Source organism: Lacerta agilis, chromosome 3 (genome assembly GCF_009819535.1).
Source record: "Lacerta agilis isolate rLacAgi1 chromosome 3, rLacAgi1.pri, whole genome shotgun sequence".
NCBI lineage: Eukaryota > Metazoa > Chordata > Lepidosauria > Squamata > Lacertidae > Lacerta > Lacerta agilis.
This window is the reverse complement of record NC_046314.1, coordinates 23578659-23598171: the sequence shown is the minus strand read 5'-3', so window position 1 is coordinate 23598171 and position 19513 is coordinate 23578659. Positions and strand designations below refer to the sequence as shown.

The 19513-nt window shown below is 40.3% G+C and overlaps 1 protein-coding gene across 3 annotated transcripts in view; it reads right to left on the bottom strand.

Moving 5' to 3' along the window:
* Positions 1-6777: 6777 nt before the first annotated feature.
* Positions 6778-19513, bottom strand: part of SNTG2 (syntrophin gamma 2) — a 200811-nt gene continuing 188075 nt past the window's right edge. For all 3 annotated transcript variants that reach the window (XM_033143019.1, XM_033143020.1, XM_033143021.1), the window contains 3 exons: positions 14418-14510; positions 11686-11796; positions 6778-7043 (listed from right to left, as the gene is read on the bottom strand). In XM_033143019.1, the coding sequence (XP_032998910.1) occupies positions 6912-7043; positions 11686-11796; positions 14418-14510 (336 nt within the window). In that variant the 3' untranslated portion in view covers positions 6778-6911. The remainder of the gene's footprint in view (positions 7044-11685; positions 11797-14417; positions 14511-19513) is intronic.

Genomic DNA, 19513 nt, shown 5'->3' with positions numbered 1-19513 from the left:
GGCTCAGAAGTGAATAGGCAGCCAACACAGCTGCTTGAAGACTGGTGGAGTTTAGGGCTCCTTTGGACAACTTGCTCATTCATTTGCACAAAAGTTGCAGAGATTATATGAGGGGCACTCATTATTATTTGTCTGCTGTGAGGTTATAGGAGACTCAAATATTTATTTCAGTTTGTTTGCTTGGAGGTTATAAGACTTCCTGCCAGTCTATTGTTATCCCACACTTTCAGTGCATTTCCTCATCACCTTCCTAACACAAAGCCCCCCCTTCCTTTTTCTTTTAAAAAAGTTGGGTTTTTTTTTGCACCAGAGTGCTTTAGCGCACTTCCTTTGTGCAAACCTAAATTTCTGGCATGTTGTTGGAATACTTCCCACAAAATAGTGACCCTCGAGGGGTGACCATGATCTCCTCCTTGCTTTACCAGTCAGAATTCTTGCATTTGCATTCTGCACCAATTGAAGCTTCTGAATTGTCTTCAAGGGCAACTCCGTGTACAATATATTACAATAATCTGAATGAGAGGTTACCAGAGCACGGACCACTGCCCTTGTAGCTGGCAGACCAGCTGAAAGTAGAAAGAAGGTACTTATCACCACCACTTAGTTTCAAGTGAAAATTGTACCCCAATACCCCAATACTATGTTACCTGCTCCTTCAAGGGGAGTGCATTCTCATCCACAACAGCCTCTTCACAGTATCTCCATCTTGCTAGAATTCAGTCACAGTCTTTTGGCCCATATATAGCCCATTACTTATAGTAATTGTTGAAATCCTAAGTATTTCACATTAGATATTGTCCAGTAAAATAATGTTGATAGAACCGAAGAGAATACATTTACTGGAGGCAGGGGGCAGCATCATTAACACAATCCATTAACAGTAGAAGACCAGACTTGCATAGTATTTGTTGGTAAAGACGGAACATATCCTGGTGTTTTGTGCAAAAACATGTTGGCGTTTTTATTTGCTTTCAATATACAAAAGTTCTTTATTAGTAAACAATGTTACAGGATTTTCTGGAGATACCGGAGAAACAATAAAAGATAGCTAATTACAAGAAATTTAGGGTGGGTGGGGGAATCAATATTTTAAATGAGCCAGAAATAAGAAAGATATTCTGTGTGGATTTATTTAAAGGATACATTGCATTTTGGACCTTACTGGTAAGACAGTGTAGAAAAGGGCTTTTAAGATGAAAAGCAGGTTAAACATTGAATCTGTGATTGGCGGGCCTCATTACACAGATGCTTACAACATAGCAGTTGACTGCTAGAATGAGCATTTCCTCACCAAAAAGCAATCAGTACTGTTGGACCAGACAGCGTGCTGGTGAGGTGCAAGAGCATCTTCCACTCCACACCCCTGGGTTGGATGAAGGGCTTTCCATTCTCTGAAACATGCATTTGTGCACAGGGAGGTCTCCAGATGGGTGATATGTATGGGTATTTCTTGATGGATGAGGACAAATATGTGATTTTCCAGATGATGGCTTGGTTGCACAATGATCATTGCGGCCAAAATTATAGAAAAGAAGTACGGTATAAACACTGATGGCAGAATCCCTGAAGGGAAGAGAACTTGCTGTGCAGTTCCCTTGCAGATGTGTGAGCATTTTTGTTTTGTTTCACCAATTCTTATACCACTTAATTGCAGTCATCTCTAAGCCATGTACAAGTAATTCAATGCAATAAGAATGAAAACCAGTTGAAGCGAAGGCATCAGAATTCAGTCTAAATGCTTGCTGAATTTAACAAGCTTTCAATAGATTCTGGTAGATCAACAGGGTAGAGGCCTGCCTGACCTCAACTGGAGGGGAGTCCCATATAATTGAGCCTACAATACTCAATGCATGGCTGCTGGTGGATGCAAGCTGTTTATCCAAAGCATGGTGCACCAACAGAAACTCCCTCAACAAAGACTTGGGTTTTATATGCATAAATGTTAATGGGGGGGATTTAATTGAAGAGGCCAAATGCTTAACATATTTTGCTTTAGTCTTTTTGCCAAGCAATATAGTACTTTTCTCTGTTTTAGTTTTTAAAGGTTAAAAACAAGCACTTCCAAGCTAGATCATGAACTGGATGGGGCTTCCTTGCTAAATGAGGAAACACATGTACAAGCTGTGAATTCGTTGAGTTTGCCTGTCCCAGGTGAGCATATAGAGAAAGAAGTTTAAAAATGAAGATAAGCAGTGATAAGCCAGTCTGTCAGTGGGGAGCTAGGAATCCCCCTGCCCGACACTGCTTCTTTCTTCCCAAGCGATAAATCAGCACAATAAGGGGTGCCAACTTGAATAAAATACTGCAGGCCCCAGATAAGCCCTGTCTTGCATAATTGACCACATGATGCAGTGCACACACACCATTTGAATGACAATGTCCATCAACTGGGGTGGGGGGTGGGGGCTCAAATATTTTAGGACTTGGCTCCTATGAGCACAGTTACTGCTTTGTTAGGAGGGCTTTAGCTCCAGGTGGGTGTTATAGTGTGGTCAAACAACACATAATGCTAATGACAAAAATGCAAAAGACAAAAACTTATTCAGGCCATTGCTCATGTTCAGAAGATTTGTGGTTGTGGATCAAATTATTGATGATGCTAGACACACAAATCCTGCTGGCAGCAATGGGAGCTTCCTTTCTTGGATAGCAGCAGCTGGGCAGAATGTCAACTGAGTCTGTAGTGGGGAAGAGAGCTAACCCCCTGCACCATGGTTCATATTCTCATTGGAGCCCCCAGCAAATTCTATTTAACATTTAAAATACCTTTTGCATCTTATGTAGTTTGATCCACAGTCGCAAATCTACTGACTCTACATACTCAACTGTTTGTGCTAGTGCTTAACTCATTGTATGAAAGGAAATGCAGTGTAAAGAAGTTTAGGTCTGCCTTTCAAATAATAGGAATTATGCTTACCTGGTAAAAGCCCCATTCAATAGTAATGCTTTAGCATTAAGCAACGAGAGCATTCCAGGTATGAAAGCAGGTTTCCCCAGTGCAATTCTGTTGTTTTGGAAGAAGCTGCAATCTGCATGGGTCATTGGTACCCTTGTTGTGGGAGCACCAGCACCGCTTCAACTCCCTTGTAGCAGACTGGGACTGTGAATGAAGCCTCTCATAGCAATTGTAAGTGTTAATTGTAAGTGTTAAGCAGTATAGGTGAGGAACAGGGGTGTTTTGATTAATATTACAGGTGAATTAGGTGTGGTGGTCCCTCAGTATTTTGCCCCATCCTTGCAGCTATCACTAATGAACAGGGCCATCTTGGAGCCCCTCTGCTGCAAAATTGCATCAGCCATATCACGAATGCTCTTTGAAGATAGTATGATTGGCATATACCTGAAGTGTAGATCTTAGATTGCAGTTGGGACCTGCCCTAATTGGTAAGCTCTGGTATGTCCCAATCTAGTGACCCCACGATGCCTGTAGTGGACAGTACGATTGGTACTCACCAGTATTGTAGATTTCTGAGGGCATCATGGGGTCACTAGAGCCGTTCCTTAATATGGATTGCAACTTGCCTCTAATATTGACACATGTTCTTATGTGAGTCGGCAAAACTGATTAGAAGCTGGCTACTTTCCCAAAGAGATTTCCCTCCTGCCTCCTTGTGACCTAGTTGGAGCCAGAGCCCAATCCAATGACCCCATTATGCCAATAGGAGATCTGTGACAGACTTTCTCATGACAAGAATTAAGGTGCTTGCATCAGCTGAGGCATGTGTATGGGTGGTAGTTCTAGGGAATCTGAAAGCTTGCCCTCTCATTTTGTGTTATTTTCATTGGCCTAATAAAGAAATTGCCCCATTATAGATGTGGAATTATCACATCTGTAACTTAACTAGGCCACGGCTTGAGAGGTATGATATTCACTTTCTATAGTCAGTTTTATCTTCAGACTTTCAGACTTTGCTTAAATTGCCTGCCCCATTATATTTCAGCATATTTCCACATACCCGCCAGCTTAAACCTACAACTAATTTGCCTTTTTAATGTCATACTCAATAAATATAAAGATAAAAATTACATAGGGAATTTCAATACATTTTAAAAACAGACTCGTATGTTTGTGAAAAATATAAATATAAAAGTAAAGTATTTGTTTAAAATATCATATCACCAATATTTATTTGCAATAAACAAAACTCTGATGTTTCTATGCTGCACTTTAGCACAACATATTTCTTGCTTCCAAATGAACATTCAACACTGGATCACTGCTATTATTCACAAAACACTTGATGTAGTTTCCATGAACTACATCAAGAGATCTGCACATAGGAAGTTTTTGTGTGCCTATTACTTGCTGGATCAGAAACCGTGGGATTAAAACCCCATTACTTCAAAGTGGATATAGAGGGGCCCTTTTAATTTCTGTTTGGAGTGCATCTGAATGTCTGTCCCCATCCACATTGACACAGATAGTCATGTTCATCTAGAGGTGGAATTGGATGCCTTAATCTTTTCAATGCACTATTTCAAAGGTGCTCCTTTTTATTTTGGGGTTTAGGACATGTATGCATTGCACTTCGATAATATATATGGGCATGAAAGGTGATATATCAATGTTAAGTATGTAATATAAAAAAATACCTTCCAGTAGCACCTTAGAGACCAACTAAGTTTGTTCTTGGTATGAGCTTTCGTGTGCACGCACACTTCTTCAGATACACTGAAACAGAAGTAACCAGGCCCTTATATATAGTGAGAGAGTGGGGAGGGACCCTCACTATATATAAGGGTCTGGTGACTTCTGTTTCAGTGTATCTGAAGAAGTGTGTGTGCACACGAAAGCTCATACCAAGAACAAACTTAGTTGGTCTCTAAGATGCTACTGGAAGGAATTTTTTTATTTTGTTTTGACTATGGCAGACCAACACGGCTACCTACTTGTAACTGGATGTAATATGTATGCAGGAGGAAAATTCACACATGAAGTATTTCTTGTAGACGTGATCAGCAGTTGCCCACTGACAGAAACAAGTCATTTTTAAGCTGCATAACCTCTTGACTTTTTTAGTAGTGGGAGCTGCTGTGATGAAAATGTTGAAGAATGTTCTGACTGCATACATGGTTTTCCTCTGCAATATGAAATTAGGATCAGTTTTGGAAAGTTTTGAGCCTTATATCCTGAAACAGTACTTAGCAGTGATGTATTTTAAAAGTTTTCTAGAGTTGAATTGGTTTTGTGAAGCATGCTTAAAATCTTGGTAAAATGTCAAATCTGATCCAGTAAAATTATTGAACTATGGCTGCATCACTGGATTACTTTAAAGCTGCAATACTATACAGATGTTCTTGGGACCAGTGCTATTTTTCTAGAAAAAGAGGTGCTGGAACTCACCATGAGCACCTCCCTTGTTCTCTTATAATGGCAATGGCGCCCAGCTGAGAGGTGCCGGAACTAAGTTCCAGTACGTTCCTGCTGAAAAAAAGTCCCATTGAACTTATTTCTAAATAAGTTGCACTGTGAGAGCATTAGAGTTCACGTTGTTGTTGGCATCCATATGACTCAAGCGACAATGGAGTGCGACTCCAGGGTGAAGTCAAACTGCTGCATTAACAGCAGTGAAGTGACCTCCCCAGGGCGCAAGCCTGGACAGTGTGTATGGAAGTCCTGGGCTACCCAGACATCAAGACTCCCCTCTTGGCCTCACTGATGGGGTCCAAAGGAAAGCAGAGCAATATATTTGGCACCAGCTTGGCTGCAGGAGTTGTTGGAAGGAGGTGTACAAGGCACCATCCAACCGTCTTAGGGACTCCACTCTGGATTTCTGTAGGGTTAACATAATGTCAGTAATAATAGCATCATAATTAGGGTGCAGGACTCACCCAAGACATTTTGTGGCATGAGGTGAAAGAGAATATGACACCTCCACTCCCAACCCATTCCATATACACTTAAATTTCACTGTGACAGTGTCTCCCACCATCTCTGGGGAACAGGTGAGGAGGAGGAGGAGGAAGGCAGGCTGCATGGGACACAGACTCTCACCTCCCAGTACTTGCTGCCCAAGCCAGTGTTGTCTTAGTGTCAGCTGGCTTCAAAGTGAGACTAGTTTGGAAACTTTGCATTAGACTATCAGTTAAGGTCATTGAATTGCTTGAAGAAACCAATGTAAGTAGTATGAATGAGTTTTAAAATGGCACTTACCTTGAATCTTATGTCTTCGCTTTCATAGGTAACATGATAATCCAAGATGACAAATATGGGATATGACCTAGTGTCCCCCCCCCCCAACAGACCTATTTATTCAAATTGTGTGGAAAACCAAATAAGTGAAAACTAAATTAAATGAAAAACAGATACCTGTACACTCTGCATGCCAGAATTTTAAATAGAGAAGGTCCAACATATACCTGTGGAGTGATAGAGTACTGTAGAATCTTGCTTTTCAGAATAATAAACAGTACTGATGTTGAAAAATAAATAGGCTTTTTTTTTAGTGGAGAAATAAGACAGGTCTGTTTTTTTCAAGTGAATCTTGAATTTCAAATCAGCATAATCATTCGAGTTAATTATAAACCAGACTGCAGATGAAACAGTTATGTTAAACTACAACCTTAGTCTACAAGTGCAGTTACAGCCTTTTGGAATATTCTGGTACCCTGGTAGTACTATTTAATTTTGTAATATATAATGCTTGAGAATAAGATTTAAAATAAGACTTACAATTCATCATAGTGTGAAAATATTCATTTAAGTGCAAGGCAACAAACTGATTCAGTTTGAATAAATGTTTAACTCATCAGATTTAACAATGATGAATCAAATGCGAAAACTAGTAACTTTTATTGATAACACAACTATATATCTCTTATAAAATCACATGGGATTGCAATATTGTGCATGAAATATTTTTTTCTTTAAGAAAATAATTTATCTGTCATAATCACAACATAGAACCTCTTCAATTACTGTAGGTATATTTTCTTGCAATGCTCTGGCTGTCAATAAATAATGGATCCACAGAGGCAACCTTAGCAGCTATAAATGAATGGATACAGTTTAAAACTGCTGTCAAATCTTGAAATTCTAGTTCCTGAAATGAGAGCAAAAGGGAAAAAAAGGGTGAAATAAAGTTTCACACATTTTAAAGGTCAAAATGCATCTAGACCGTAAAAAGTAACTTCTTCTAAATTATATGCCAAATGCAACCTTCTTTAACATACATCTTTTATCGTGAATGAAGAATAATGTTCCCCTCTAGGTAGACACCCCTCCTCCACTGTTGTTGTTGTTGTTATTAATAATAATAATAATATACTGCCCTATACCCAGAGGTCTCAGGGCGGTTCACTGTCTTTTGAACTGAAGTCTTTTGAAGTCTTCTCAAGTTAAACCCTTAAAGTACTTGCAGTTGGTTTATTTGTGACCTCATCTCTTCTAGCACGCACATGTACTTTAGTTCAATTAAGCTCTAATTAAGAGGAGAACCTCTGCTTCTTAATGGCGGCACTGGAGGGTTTTTGCCAGGCAAAGTGCTTTTGCACTCAGCGCCTCCTTGCCCCCCGCATTCCATGCTGGAGTGAGAGCCCGGGTACTGAGGCGGACTGTGAGTGAAGCCCTTTCCCCCCTGTCCCTGGAGGGGGAATATGGAAGGATGATTACACCTAAATCATCATTGTTTTTCCTTTGGCAACGATTTCCTACTTTTGCGGGGGGCTGCCTCCATTAAAGCAGAGCGGAACCGGAAGCCTCAATAATGCTTTAATTATTTATCCCTTAAACATCCAGTGAGTGCATGAGCAAAAATATACGTAATGGTACTTATAGGTCTATTGGTAATACGTAATCTATTGCAAAAGAATTTGTGTATCATACACTGCATATGCTCTTATAGTGTTTTCCAGCACTGGACTAAGCCCAAACACGTTTTTCCTTCTGCTGTTTGTCCAACAGTTGTTCAAGTATTAGTCATGCAATCAATGGGTCTTAAGTCAGTCATTACTAAGCAGGAATGTGTTTTGGTTCACTTATTGTTTTTAGCCTTCCTGGCCCTTTTATGAAGTACCATTGAATTCATTGGGTCTACTCTAAGCGATGAAGCTGCATTGAATTCAGTAGGACTTAGAGCACAATCCTAACCATGTCTACTCAGAAGTAAGTCTGGATCCAAATGAGAGATTCTGTGTGAGTTGTTGGAGATAGGATTGTGGGAGTTGCTTTATGAATTCGTAGATTAAAGAAGAATGTCACCTTGTATATTTCTAGTGCTGCTGCTGAAATGTCAGCCGAGGGAAAGTTTGAAATGAATGTGCAAGTTCCTCCTCAGGTGAAACATTGTATGAATTTCAAAGGAAGTCAGAACCATTTTAGTAAGACTAGTGAAGTTTCTTAGGGTGCTTGGAACATCTCTAAGCTGTCACCAGATCTGGCCTAAAGCAAAATTCAGAGCTTTAGGCCAAGGTTTGTCATTCCCTCATTTGGTATTACAGCTGAAGAATTTTAAAAGAAGCTACAAAAAAAGAAAAGAAAAAAAGTGCCCACAAGGCTAGCAAAAGTTTTCAGGGAGGTTTCTTACATCCTAATTTTTTAAGCTTCGTGGTTCAAATTACTACTTTGTCTCACTACCTTATAGAAGGATAACTAAAAGCTAATCCTTCTGGGATTGCCAAATTGCTTAAAATGGAGGCCTCTACACAGTTATGCAGCACTGAAAGCAATATGGATTACTTGTACAGACATGGCTTGTACGGATATTGGCTTGTACGGATATTGATGCAGGAAAAACTGCTTTCTGCTCACTCTGTCCCTGAACTGTAGCAAAGTGAACAGCTCTCTACTGAGTTAAGTTTCCCTGTAAAACGAGAGAGTACTGGAGATTTATGTCTGGAGGTTGGTCAGAAGGGAAGAAAACTCCGTGGAGGCATTACTAGTCCCCAGGCACCACCAGTGTGCAGTTCCTTATAATCTAGAAGCTGCTTTCACCTTCCAGAAACCTCTTAGCAACTTTATGCAGCAGTTACAGGTAGGTAGCCATGTTGGTCTGCTATAGTAAAAAATAAAAATAAAAAAATAATCCTTCCAGTAGCACCTTAGAGACAAACTAAATTTGTTCTTGGTATGAGCTTTCGTGTGCATGCACAGGAATCTGAAGTGTGTATGCACGCGAAAGCTCATACCAAGAACAAACTTAGTTGGTCTCTAAGGTGCTACTGGAAGGAATTTGTTTTGTTTTGTTTTGTTTATGCAGCAGGTTTTACTTTCTCTTCTGCCCATATTCCTTCTCCCTGTTTCAGGTCCAACCTACACTGGTGCTTGATACAATTCCAGTGGTAGCCACCAGGCAGAATGCCACACATCTGTGCTATCAAGTGGCAAGTTATAAACTAGAGGCCCATTTCACATACTCAAGGAAAATGTCTTGAGCAATAAGCAATGCTTAAATTGCTTTTGTGTGCACTTTAACCTGTTATTGTACACCAGTTTGCTTCCTTCTTCAAATGAAGATTCCTAGAACTGATGTCTTGTATAGTCAGGGATAATAGTGGTGATGGGAGACATCTGTACCCTCAAAAATATATGAAGCAATTACATAAATGGGGAATTTAAGAGAGGGGTGTCTCTTTCTACCTGCAGATACTTTTCACTGAATATTTATTTATTTCAAGAGTTATTATACCACTCAATCACAGTTGTCTCTAAGGGCTGTACAGGAGTCCCAATACAACTCAATGAGACTGTGAAATGGGTTAAAACTATTCATATAAGCAATTGAAGCTCAACAACATCCTCAAGCTCAACCTCCTGAAAATAAATATGTGGTAGCATTTTGACCATGTTATGCCTGTGCTTTGTCAGCAGTCCCAATCTTTTTAGTCTTTAAATTTCTAAGTGTCTTGGAACCAAGTTACCTGAAATAGCACTTTCTTGTATATGTAAATACTGAAATCTTCAGATGCTCTGCTCTAAAGTGGCTGAACCAAATGAAGAGAGTCAGGTCACTACTAGGTCAGGGGTAACCAATGGGCTGAACTTTGGAAGTCGTTGGACTGCAACTAACATCATTGCCTAACAATTGGCTGGGGTTGATGGGAGTTGTAGTCCAACAGTCCATCTGAAGGACTACCCCAGCGCTAGACAGAGGGGCTTTTGGTTGTAGCACCAGAGTTTTTAAAAGCCTTCGCAGAGAGGTTGGCCTGGTGCCATCTTTATGCTTTCTTCAGCTCATCCATGTCTTTTAAGTAACTAAGGTTCACGGTCTGGTCCTCTCAGTTTTAAACTAAGTTTTCAATTTTGCTTCAGTTGTTTCAATATTATTATTTTTTAGTTTTATTGTTTGTTGCTTAGGGAGGAGACACATGTGTGCAACAAGGTTCTAGCATATTTATGGGGAGCTCTGTTTTGTCTCTATAAAATGGCAAAATAAAAAAACTCATAATATTTAATACAGGAAAACTGTGGGCAGCTCCTTTGCCCAAAAGTCAACAGTGTGAAATTGAATCCCACTGAATATATAAATTTTTAATATAAAGATTCAAACAAAAACATTTAGGGAAAACGTTATCAAAAACTTAACCATAGTGTTTGCTGTCCAACAAATGCTGAAATAATTCTTTACTGGGCTGCTGTTGACATTTACTAGCTTATCTACTCAAGGGGAATGAAACTTGCATTATTTGATGACATTTTGTGTTTCTCATTATTGGCTACACTTTCCTGTCCAGCACCATCTGCCTCACCCGAAAATCCATTGCTCCCATCAGTAACTCGGTCACTACTGTACTACAAACTGCATCAATAATAAATGTCGAGGTTATCAGCCTTTCTTTCTCCTGTGTCCTAGCCATGATTCTGAATCCAAAACAGGTCTTGAATGCTAGTATTGGCCTGTCTCTTGAGCCCATCAATCACCTTTCATTTTGTTCTTCTGCTAACACCTTAAAGCTACACGCATGCGAGGATTTGTACAAGCACAAAAATGTCATGACAATTTGGGGAATTCTCAAATTACAAAAGCTGATAAATATCTGTGTGGAGAAGGGAAGAGATGGGGTGAGGTGGGTTATGAAAACTGCACAGGATTAGTTACCGATTTAATATTTTAGTCAGACTGACGTGAAAATCAGAGACTGTGGCCTGCAAAAGGGTAGGGAGCGTAAGGATCAGGCCTGCCAGCCAGATTCTTTCCTTCACCACTGTTTTAACCCAATGTTGATTTGAGAGGCTGCAATTTAGATTGAAAGTTCATGTATGTGCGTTGGGGAGGGTGTTGTTATTTATTCCCTAATCAGGCAATTTTTCTTATCAAAGTAGATGCTTCTGAGCTGCTGAAAGATGCAAGCAAAAGTAGCTTGGAGTCAATGAGTACTGATTAATAAAGCTAAGTAATAGTGGTTTGACTATTCTGTTGAAGGCTTAAGGTAGGTTGCTAGAGTAGGCCAGCCACATTGTCTTTTTTATTATTTCTTTCAGTTGTGGCATGTTAAAAGCAGGCATCCATGCCAGATCATTTTTTTTTTTTTGTTCAATTGCACGTAGGGTGACAAAAAGTGGCCATAATTTCTGGTGTTTTTGTGTAATAATCTATGAGCAATACTAGATGGTTATTTGTGACCTGGCTTGCATGGCACAGAAAAGAGAAAACTCGAAATTGTAATTGACTATGTAAGGTGAACTGGAATCAAGATTTTCTTGATACAAATTCAATTTCATATAACACAGCAATATTCATTGCCAACCTTTGTCTCAATTTGTTTGGTTTCTGTGTTCTGGAAAAGCAGTTTCACACGAGTTTTCCCATCATCTGATGACCCTTTGAGCTGAGAAAATTTAAATCTCCAGAGGACTTTCTGCAAAGAAATGGAAGTTAGTTAACATTTTGAGTTAATATTTTGAATGTTCACCTTCCCGAAACAACTGAACATTTTGGGTTAGAAGTAAAGAAGAAATAAATGGTATATTGCTATTTTGGGGGGAAACTGATGCATTGCTTACTTCCAATCAACACACAAAAGTGCTAAAGGTTTGTTGGTTTACTATACTTATGAGGGCACTTAACATATTGTTACTTTACAGTATTTTATTTCCTTGTTTCACATCAGTGTGGTGAAATTCCATGCTCAAAAGAAATTTTCAGTAATTTCAGAACTAAAATGAAAGACATTTTCTCACTAAAAACACTGAACAGAATGTTAGTTACATTTATTTATTTAATACCATAATTTGGATTTTGATGTGGGCTTCTTTATTTGTGCAACATCCTGTTTCTAATAATCCTCTTAGGTGCATTAGCACTTACAGAAGCTGTTCACTTCCATCTGAATTCCATAGGTGATATCCGTTTGTATTAATCTGCTAACAGACTGGATTTGTATTTGCAAAGCAGGGTTTCTCCTTCCGCTCTCTCCACTGCAGTCCCCCCTCATGCCCCCAGAATTTGCCCCAGCAGGTTGGGGACCCGCTAGAACAGATTTGGAGGTGGGGAGCAGGGGGTGGCAGTGGGAGGAAAGAAAGTAGCTCCATTGCTGGCACTGGCAAATAAGCACGAATGAATGTTTGGACAGGCCTTTGTTCAGTCTCATAGCAAACCTTCAAGGTATAAATAATGTTTTTAAAGTAGTCAGTCTGGCACAGTTCTTTTATGTACACAGTATCTCTGCCTTGGCTTCTCTTTTCTTACTGTCATAATGAAATTTCTACTTTCCTCCCTTATTGTTGGTTAAAGTTTTGTCCTTTTATTAGGGAATCAATGTGAAGTCACTGCTGTGGTGGAGCACTTTACAGCTTTTTCTGATAAATGGATTTAGTCGGAGCAGTATTTCATTGATCAAGCATTCTGTTCCATCATTAAACATTGACACAGGTAATGCAGATGTAATAATCTTCTCTTTCTGACTGAAAGTGTATTGGCTAATTTGATATGAGGCAAGCCATATCCCCTTAAATCAAATGTGAAGTTTTAAATTCAAATCCAAGCTGTTTGCAAAGGGGTTACTTGATGTACACTGCAATATTTCCATTAGCTTTCAAAAATTACTTAATTTTATATATTTGGTGTCTTTCTCATATATACAGTGGTATCTCGACTTATGAATTTAATCCGTTCTGAATGCACATTCATAGGTCGAAAAATTCGCAAGTCAAAAAATTCGCAACACGAAAAAAGCGATTTCCCCATAGGAATGATTGGAAATAAAAAATTCGGAAAAATTTGTAAGTTGAGAAAACCGCATCTAAAATTCGTAAGTAAAGTAAACCCCATCTAAAACCGCCAATGGATGTCCTTCAGATGTCGAAAAATTCATAGGCGTGCGGGCACTTTTTTCATTCGTAAGTCGAAAAATTCGCATGTCGAGTAATTCGTAAGTCGAGGTACCACTGTAAAATTCTACTTCTGCGCTCTTCACATCCTTCTTCATGCTGATAAAATTTCACCTGATTACTATTCAAAGGTTTTGGAACTTACCTTGCTATGTATACAGAACTAGCCTAAAACATTTAATGCTTGAGGTGCTGCCTCCCTCATCCCCCATATACAGAAGCATTCCTCTTCACTACAAATATCTGCTGCCTAAGGCAGCTGCCTCACTCCAGCTAAAGGTAGGGCCGACCCTGTATGCATATTCAGGGCCTTGAGCTCACGTGTCAGTGAAGTGGCTCGTAAGGTCAGTTTGATGGGAAAGGTGCATTACTAATTTTTACGTGCAACAACAACAAAATGTGCCAAGTGACTTACAAGCCGTTTGTTAAAAACAAATTAAAAATATTTCCAGTTATTTATAGACATAAAAGATCCTTCTGCTACCAGCAGGTACTGGGCTCTTTCCAACATTAGTCACACTGAGAGTACACCTGTTAAAGCACTGAAGTGAAAGTTGGAAGGATTGGGAGAGCTTTTTGAACACGGGGCATACCACAGTCTGCTTCAAGAATATTGGTCATTCTGCCTCAAGGTGTTAATTTTGGTGATTAATAGCAGAGTGCTGAGGAGGGAAGTAGTTACGGCTCAGCTACTCTCCTACCAGTAGCACTTCCTTAGGCAACAATAATTCAAGCCAGAGAAGGAAAGTTACAGGACACCTCCATAAAAGATGCTGTCCTTAGATTATAGCATCTAAGTGTCAAATGTGTCTGGAGCCATTTGCTGGGCAAAATAAAATGCCTTGCAAATGAGTCACAGCTGGCTGTCAAGAGTTCATCATCAGGAATGGGCAGACATGGTTGTAAAAGGACTTTCACACCAGAACAGCTGCACTGGTCAGCAGTCTACTGATGGAATGGCAGCAGGAAAGAATACGCTTCAATGTCATGGAACAGGCATTCCAATAGGCTCAAAGGTGTTTTTGATTGGATTCACCCCGAATTTTCCACCACCAGAAAAGGATTAGCAACAGTTCTGTTTTCTAAAGGAACAGCATGGGTGCTTCATAACAGAACAAATTCTTATATTTCGCCTTCTGCTTCCTCGTACCTTTGTTTTGTTGTCAAAGCAGGAAAATCCCGAAGCAAAGTCTAAGGTGAAACACAAGCTTTCTCCTTGCCAGCTACATGTATAGGTTTTAGACTGGGAAAAGGGTAAATAAAGAAAGCATATATGATGAACAGCAAATTATGTTTTTGCATTGTTGAAACTACCACAAACTTTATTCCCCCCCCCCAAATTATTATATACTGCCAACCTTTATAAAAATATAAAGGTGGTGTGCAACAATACACTAAACACCATTAAAATGATGCAAAATAACCACAATATCCCCCCCCCAAACCACAAGCATATTTATTATTTATCACTTTTCTATTCTATCTTTCCTATAAGGAGGTCAAGGTGGTGTACATGGTTCCCTTTTCTTCCCATTTTATCCTCACAAGATAGGTTGTCCTGAAAGACTGTGACTAGCCTGAGGTCATCCATTGAGCTTCATGGCTGAGCAGGGATTTGAGGCCTGGTCTCTGAGGTCCTAGTCCAGTGCTCTAACTACTGCACCACAGTGGCTCACTACTGGTTCAGGAAAGTTAGAAACATAGGAAACTGCCTTGTGCTAAGTCAGACCAATGATCCATCTAGCTCAGTAGTGTACAGACTTTCCAAGGTTTCAGGCAGATTTCTCCCAGCCCTATTTGCCAGTGGGTAGATGGGGTCAATCCAAAAAGCCAACGGGGATATCCCACACGCACTTTCTTCCATGCACAACCATTTATACACATCCGTGCTCAACAGCTACACAATTTATTCTCACACATAGCACACACACTTATCCTTGCACCAATACATACACACATCAGTTCTCACACTTCATGTACACATGGCACACAATCAAACCACAAGTGGTAATCAAGGTTTGTTCTTAGCTTACTGCTTATGGTTTGTCTAGAGGAGGCAAACCATGAGCCCAGGTTTGGATGTAATGCTAGGACAGACTAGGTTGTTTCCCAGCACTGTGGCTGCAGCAGAAGTGTGTGTGTGTGGGGGGGTGGTGGTGGTGGTGAAGCACACATGATTTCAGCTGTGTGCAGCAGCATTTAAACCAGTTTATTTTAACTACTGTTAAAAGTGACATGTAAAATAGGCCACTGAATAATTTTGGTCGAAGATGAAATTTTGAAAGCACATCCTATATTCATTGTAGTGCTCTGCTTGGGACATTCTTTTCTATGCACACAGAAATGTGCACCTTATTGATATATGTACTCTGTTTTCTCCTTTATGCAACACAGGCTGCTTAATGCCCTTCCACACTGCTTAACTCCATAGACTCTAAGTAGTGTACAATAAGGTAACCCCCCCAAAAAAACCCATAGAGATAAATTCAGTTTTAGATTAACTATAAAATAATAAACAAAAGCTTAAAGGTAAAGGGACCCCTGACTGTTAGGTCCAGTCGCGGACAACTCTGGGGTAGCGGCGCTCATCTCGCTTTACTGGCCAAGGGAGCCGGCGTACAGCTTCCGGTTCATGTGGCCAGCATGACTAAGCTGCTCCTGGCAAATCAGAGCAGCGCACGGAAACGCTGTTTACCTTCCCACCGGAGCGGTACCTATTTATCTACTTGCACTTCATGCTTTTGAACTGCTAGGTTGGCAGGAGCAGGGACTGAGCAACGGGAGCTCACTCCGTCACGGGGATATGAACCGCCAACCTTCTGATCAGCAAGCCCTAGGCTCTGTGGTTTAACCCACAGCGCCACCATGTTATTTCAGTAAGCACAATCTCTTGTGCATGTGGATTACTAAAAGAAGCAAAAAGAACAAAGGAAAAACTGCACATGCACCAATTCTGAAATCAGACATTCTTCATAAAAAACTGGAACTAGAGTGGAGCAGAGTGCAAGGCAGAACCAATCTAGAATTGAGGAATTCTGCCCAACAGGACCTTACATCTCCTTTAGGAGCTGATGTTCTACTTTGGGAAAACTGCTATAGATTATTCTGTGCTCCTACAGTTGAATCTGCACCAGCATTTTTTCAGTACCATTCCCCCCCCCCCCGGAGTATTGCTTCTGCCTTGTTATAACAAAGCCTTATTTCAGTTTTCTGTACACTCGTTAAAAGCACCTTTAGAAGTATGCTGGTTTAATCACAGGGTAAATCAACTTCAAACTCAGCTTCTGTGATCTTTATTCATGTTGATTCCATGCACCTTGCTAAAATTAGCACAGCACAAAAACTTTGCTGCATGCTTATTTCAGTTTTCCTCTGAAATGGTAATGAGTATGATCAGAACTATACAACCCTATACTAACCATTGCCAGCCTAAACAAAACACGAATATGAAACACACAGAAATGTAGGGAGGTATTTTTACATATCATTTCTTAGATCACTAGTATGGCTGAATATTTATGCAGTAAATATGGCACAATTGTGTGGGGCGCATCTAGCACTCTGCATGTTTCATTCCTTATTGTGCTTAAGTGTACAGAATACTTGCAGTGATCTTATTTTTTATGTTGGTCCTTCCTCTGCCTTAATTTGGGTAAGGTTCTGCCCCCTATACCAATATAGTTCCTTGATTTATGGGTGGATCAGGGTAGCACCCCAAACTTAGCAGGTTGTGCAAAGGATCACCATCACCTTGTGCAAACAATGGCAAGAACTTAATGTAGTTCCATGTCGTCATGTGTGCTTGATTTATAATGTGATGGCCCCTTGAACTACTGTTCAGTGCAGGGGTGGTGAATCAGTGGCTTTCCAGCCAGCATGGCCAATGGGAGTTGCAGTCCAACAACTTCTAGAGGGCTGTAGGTTTCCCCATGCCTGATTCAATGGGTTGTAGTTGACATAGTAAGAGTAGGCCAACTAAAACCAGTGCACTTTAGTTAGTCGTGGCTAATGTAATGCAAAACAAAGCAACAGGGGAAGGGGAAAGTTTAAGCTAAAAGTAAAGGGGTTGGGACTGTGGATTTCATCATGGATCCTCTTGGTTGTCCCCCACCCCCAATAATTCAAGAACTGGTTATTATTCCTTGGAGTCGCTATTTCAAACCTCTTATATCTCACTGCCTTCCTGCATGCACCTTTGGACAGCTTCCGTACCATTTCCCAATATAATCCCTCCATATGTTTCAGAATCAGAGGCATGGACTGATTAAAACACAATAGTACAGAGCAGGCATAGGCAAACTCGGCTCTCCAGATATTTTGGGACTACAACTCCCATCATCCCTAGCTAACAGGACCAGCGGTCAAGGATGATGGGAATTGTAGTCTCAAAACATCTGGAGGGCCAAGTTTGCCTGTGACTCGTATAGAGTCACTGTTATACTTTAGGAAACAGTATGGTTGTAAAGTTATGTAAGAACAATACAGTGGGACACAACTGCTCAGATGAACATAGCATGGTAGAAACGTTAGAGCAAGGGTGGGGAATGTGACCAGTGGATCAAATCTCCACCCCTCCCCCATTGTTGGCAGGCCATCTTGACAGGTGAGTGGGGCCCACCTACCTGACAATCACCTGATGACAGGTGACCCATCTTCCTTTGCAGTGTGGCATACTACGCTACAAAGGAAAAGCTAAGCCAAGCCAAGCCAAATGCATGGGGGTTTGAAGTTACTGCCATCCATGCACATTTCAGGATCCACTTTCTACAGGGAGAGCGTGAACTCAGGGTCTGTTAGACTTCAAGCTCTGCATTCTCCTAGGATTGGTTGCACTCAGGAGTTCTCTATGAATTCAGGAGGCACAGCTGATCCCTACTGGCTTGCTCTCATTCACAGTCAACTGATTGGTGGTGACAGCAAGCCTCTCTTGCCAGTGCCCAAGGGGAAGTGTGCTTTAAGGCACCTGATTGTATATTGGCAAGCATTCCTCTACTTGCTCCTCACCTGATACTACATATCATGTCAGGTGTGCAGGAGACGGATGTGGTTGGGGGAGGGACAACCTCATGGGCCAAACTAGGACCCATGAAAAGGCTAATTAGTTGGGCTCCAGTTTCCCCATGACCGTATTAGGGTGTTATAGTTAGGGGCTTAAGCTTGTAGGTGCTCCGTGTGAGATTAATGGAGTTTGCTTTATTGTTTTTGTAACTGATGGAAAAGCCAAACAGACTTAAATTTACCCCACACTGCCAAAGTTTAGTGCTGAGGGCAAATGTACAATTGATTCTTAAGACTGTGGGTTTCTAAAATTAGGTTTGAAGTGAACTGGACTTAACGACGTAAAAATGACCAAGAAAAGTGAAAGTGTAATACATTACTATACATAATGAAAACAATCTAAACCTTAATTGTGTAATTAAAGCCGTTCTTCTGGCAACAAACAGATAATTATCTTTTAATGACCTCATAAATCTAGCCTAATTAAACAGCTTTTAATATCTCATTTGAATTTATAGAGCCCATTACAAAAAGTTTTATTTTGCATTGTTGTCCCAGGGAGATGATTGAATTCCCCCCCCCCAAAGGAAAGTATAACACTATTTTAGCTACTGCCTGAATTTAACATTAGCTGCACGGCAGCAATTATATGCTTCAGTTGAGAGGTAGCTGCTACTGAATCAAGTTAGCAGGGATGTAACACCACATTGGTAGATGTGGAACTCATTGCTACATGGTGTAGTGGCAGCCGTTTACTGACATGGATTTGACATAAAACACTTAGTGTACTTATCTATGGACTTTGCTGCTCACTTGATGGGTTCAAATAATTTAGTTCACAGAAATTTCTTTTCCCCCCTCCCCACAGGGATGATGGAAAAGTCATTGTGTAATGTAGAAAATATGATGAGGCCAGTTCTCATATGATCCAACTTGCATTATTTTAAAATGTGAAAAATATTAATAGAGGTATGTGATTTATTTATTTACTTCCTAAAATTTAGACACTGCTTGATTGAAACAACAACAACTCTCAAACAGGAGGAGAGTGGAAGAAAGAACATGAGACCCCAAGTTCATTTGTGCTCATTACATAATAACACTAAACCACTAAGTCCAAAATGTGCCATTAAAACAAACCATGGCTTATCTAAACAAACTATGGTTTCACATTATGCCCGAACCCAGCCACTGTCTGGAAGTTATGTGGCACCCTATAAGAATCTTCAAGAAAGTTTGCGTGCCAAC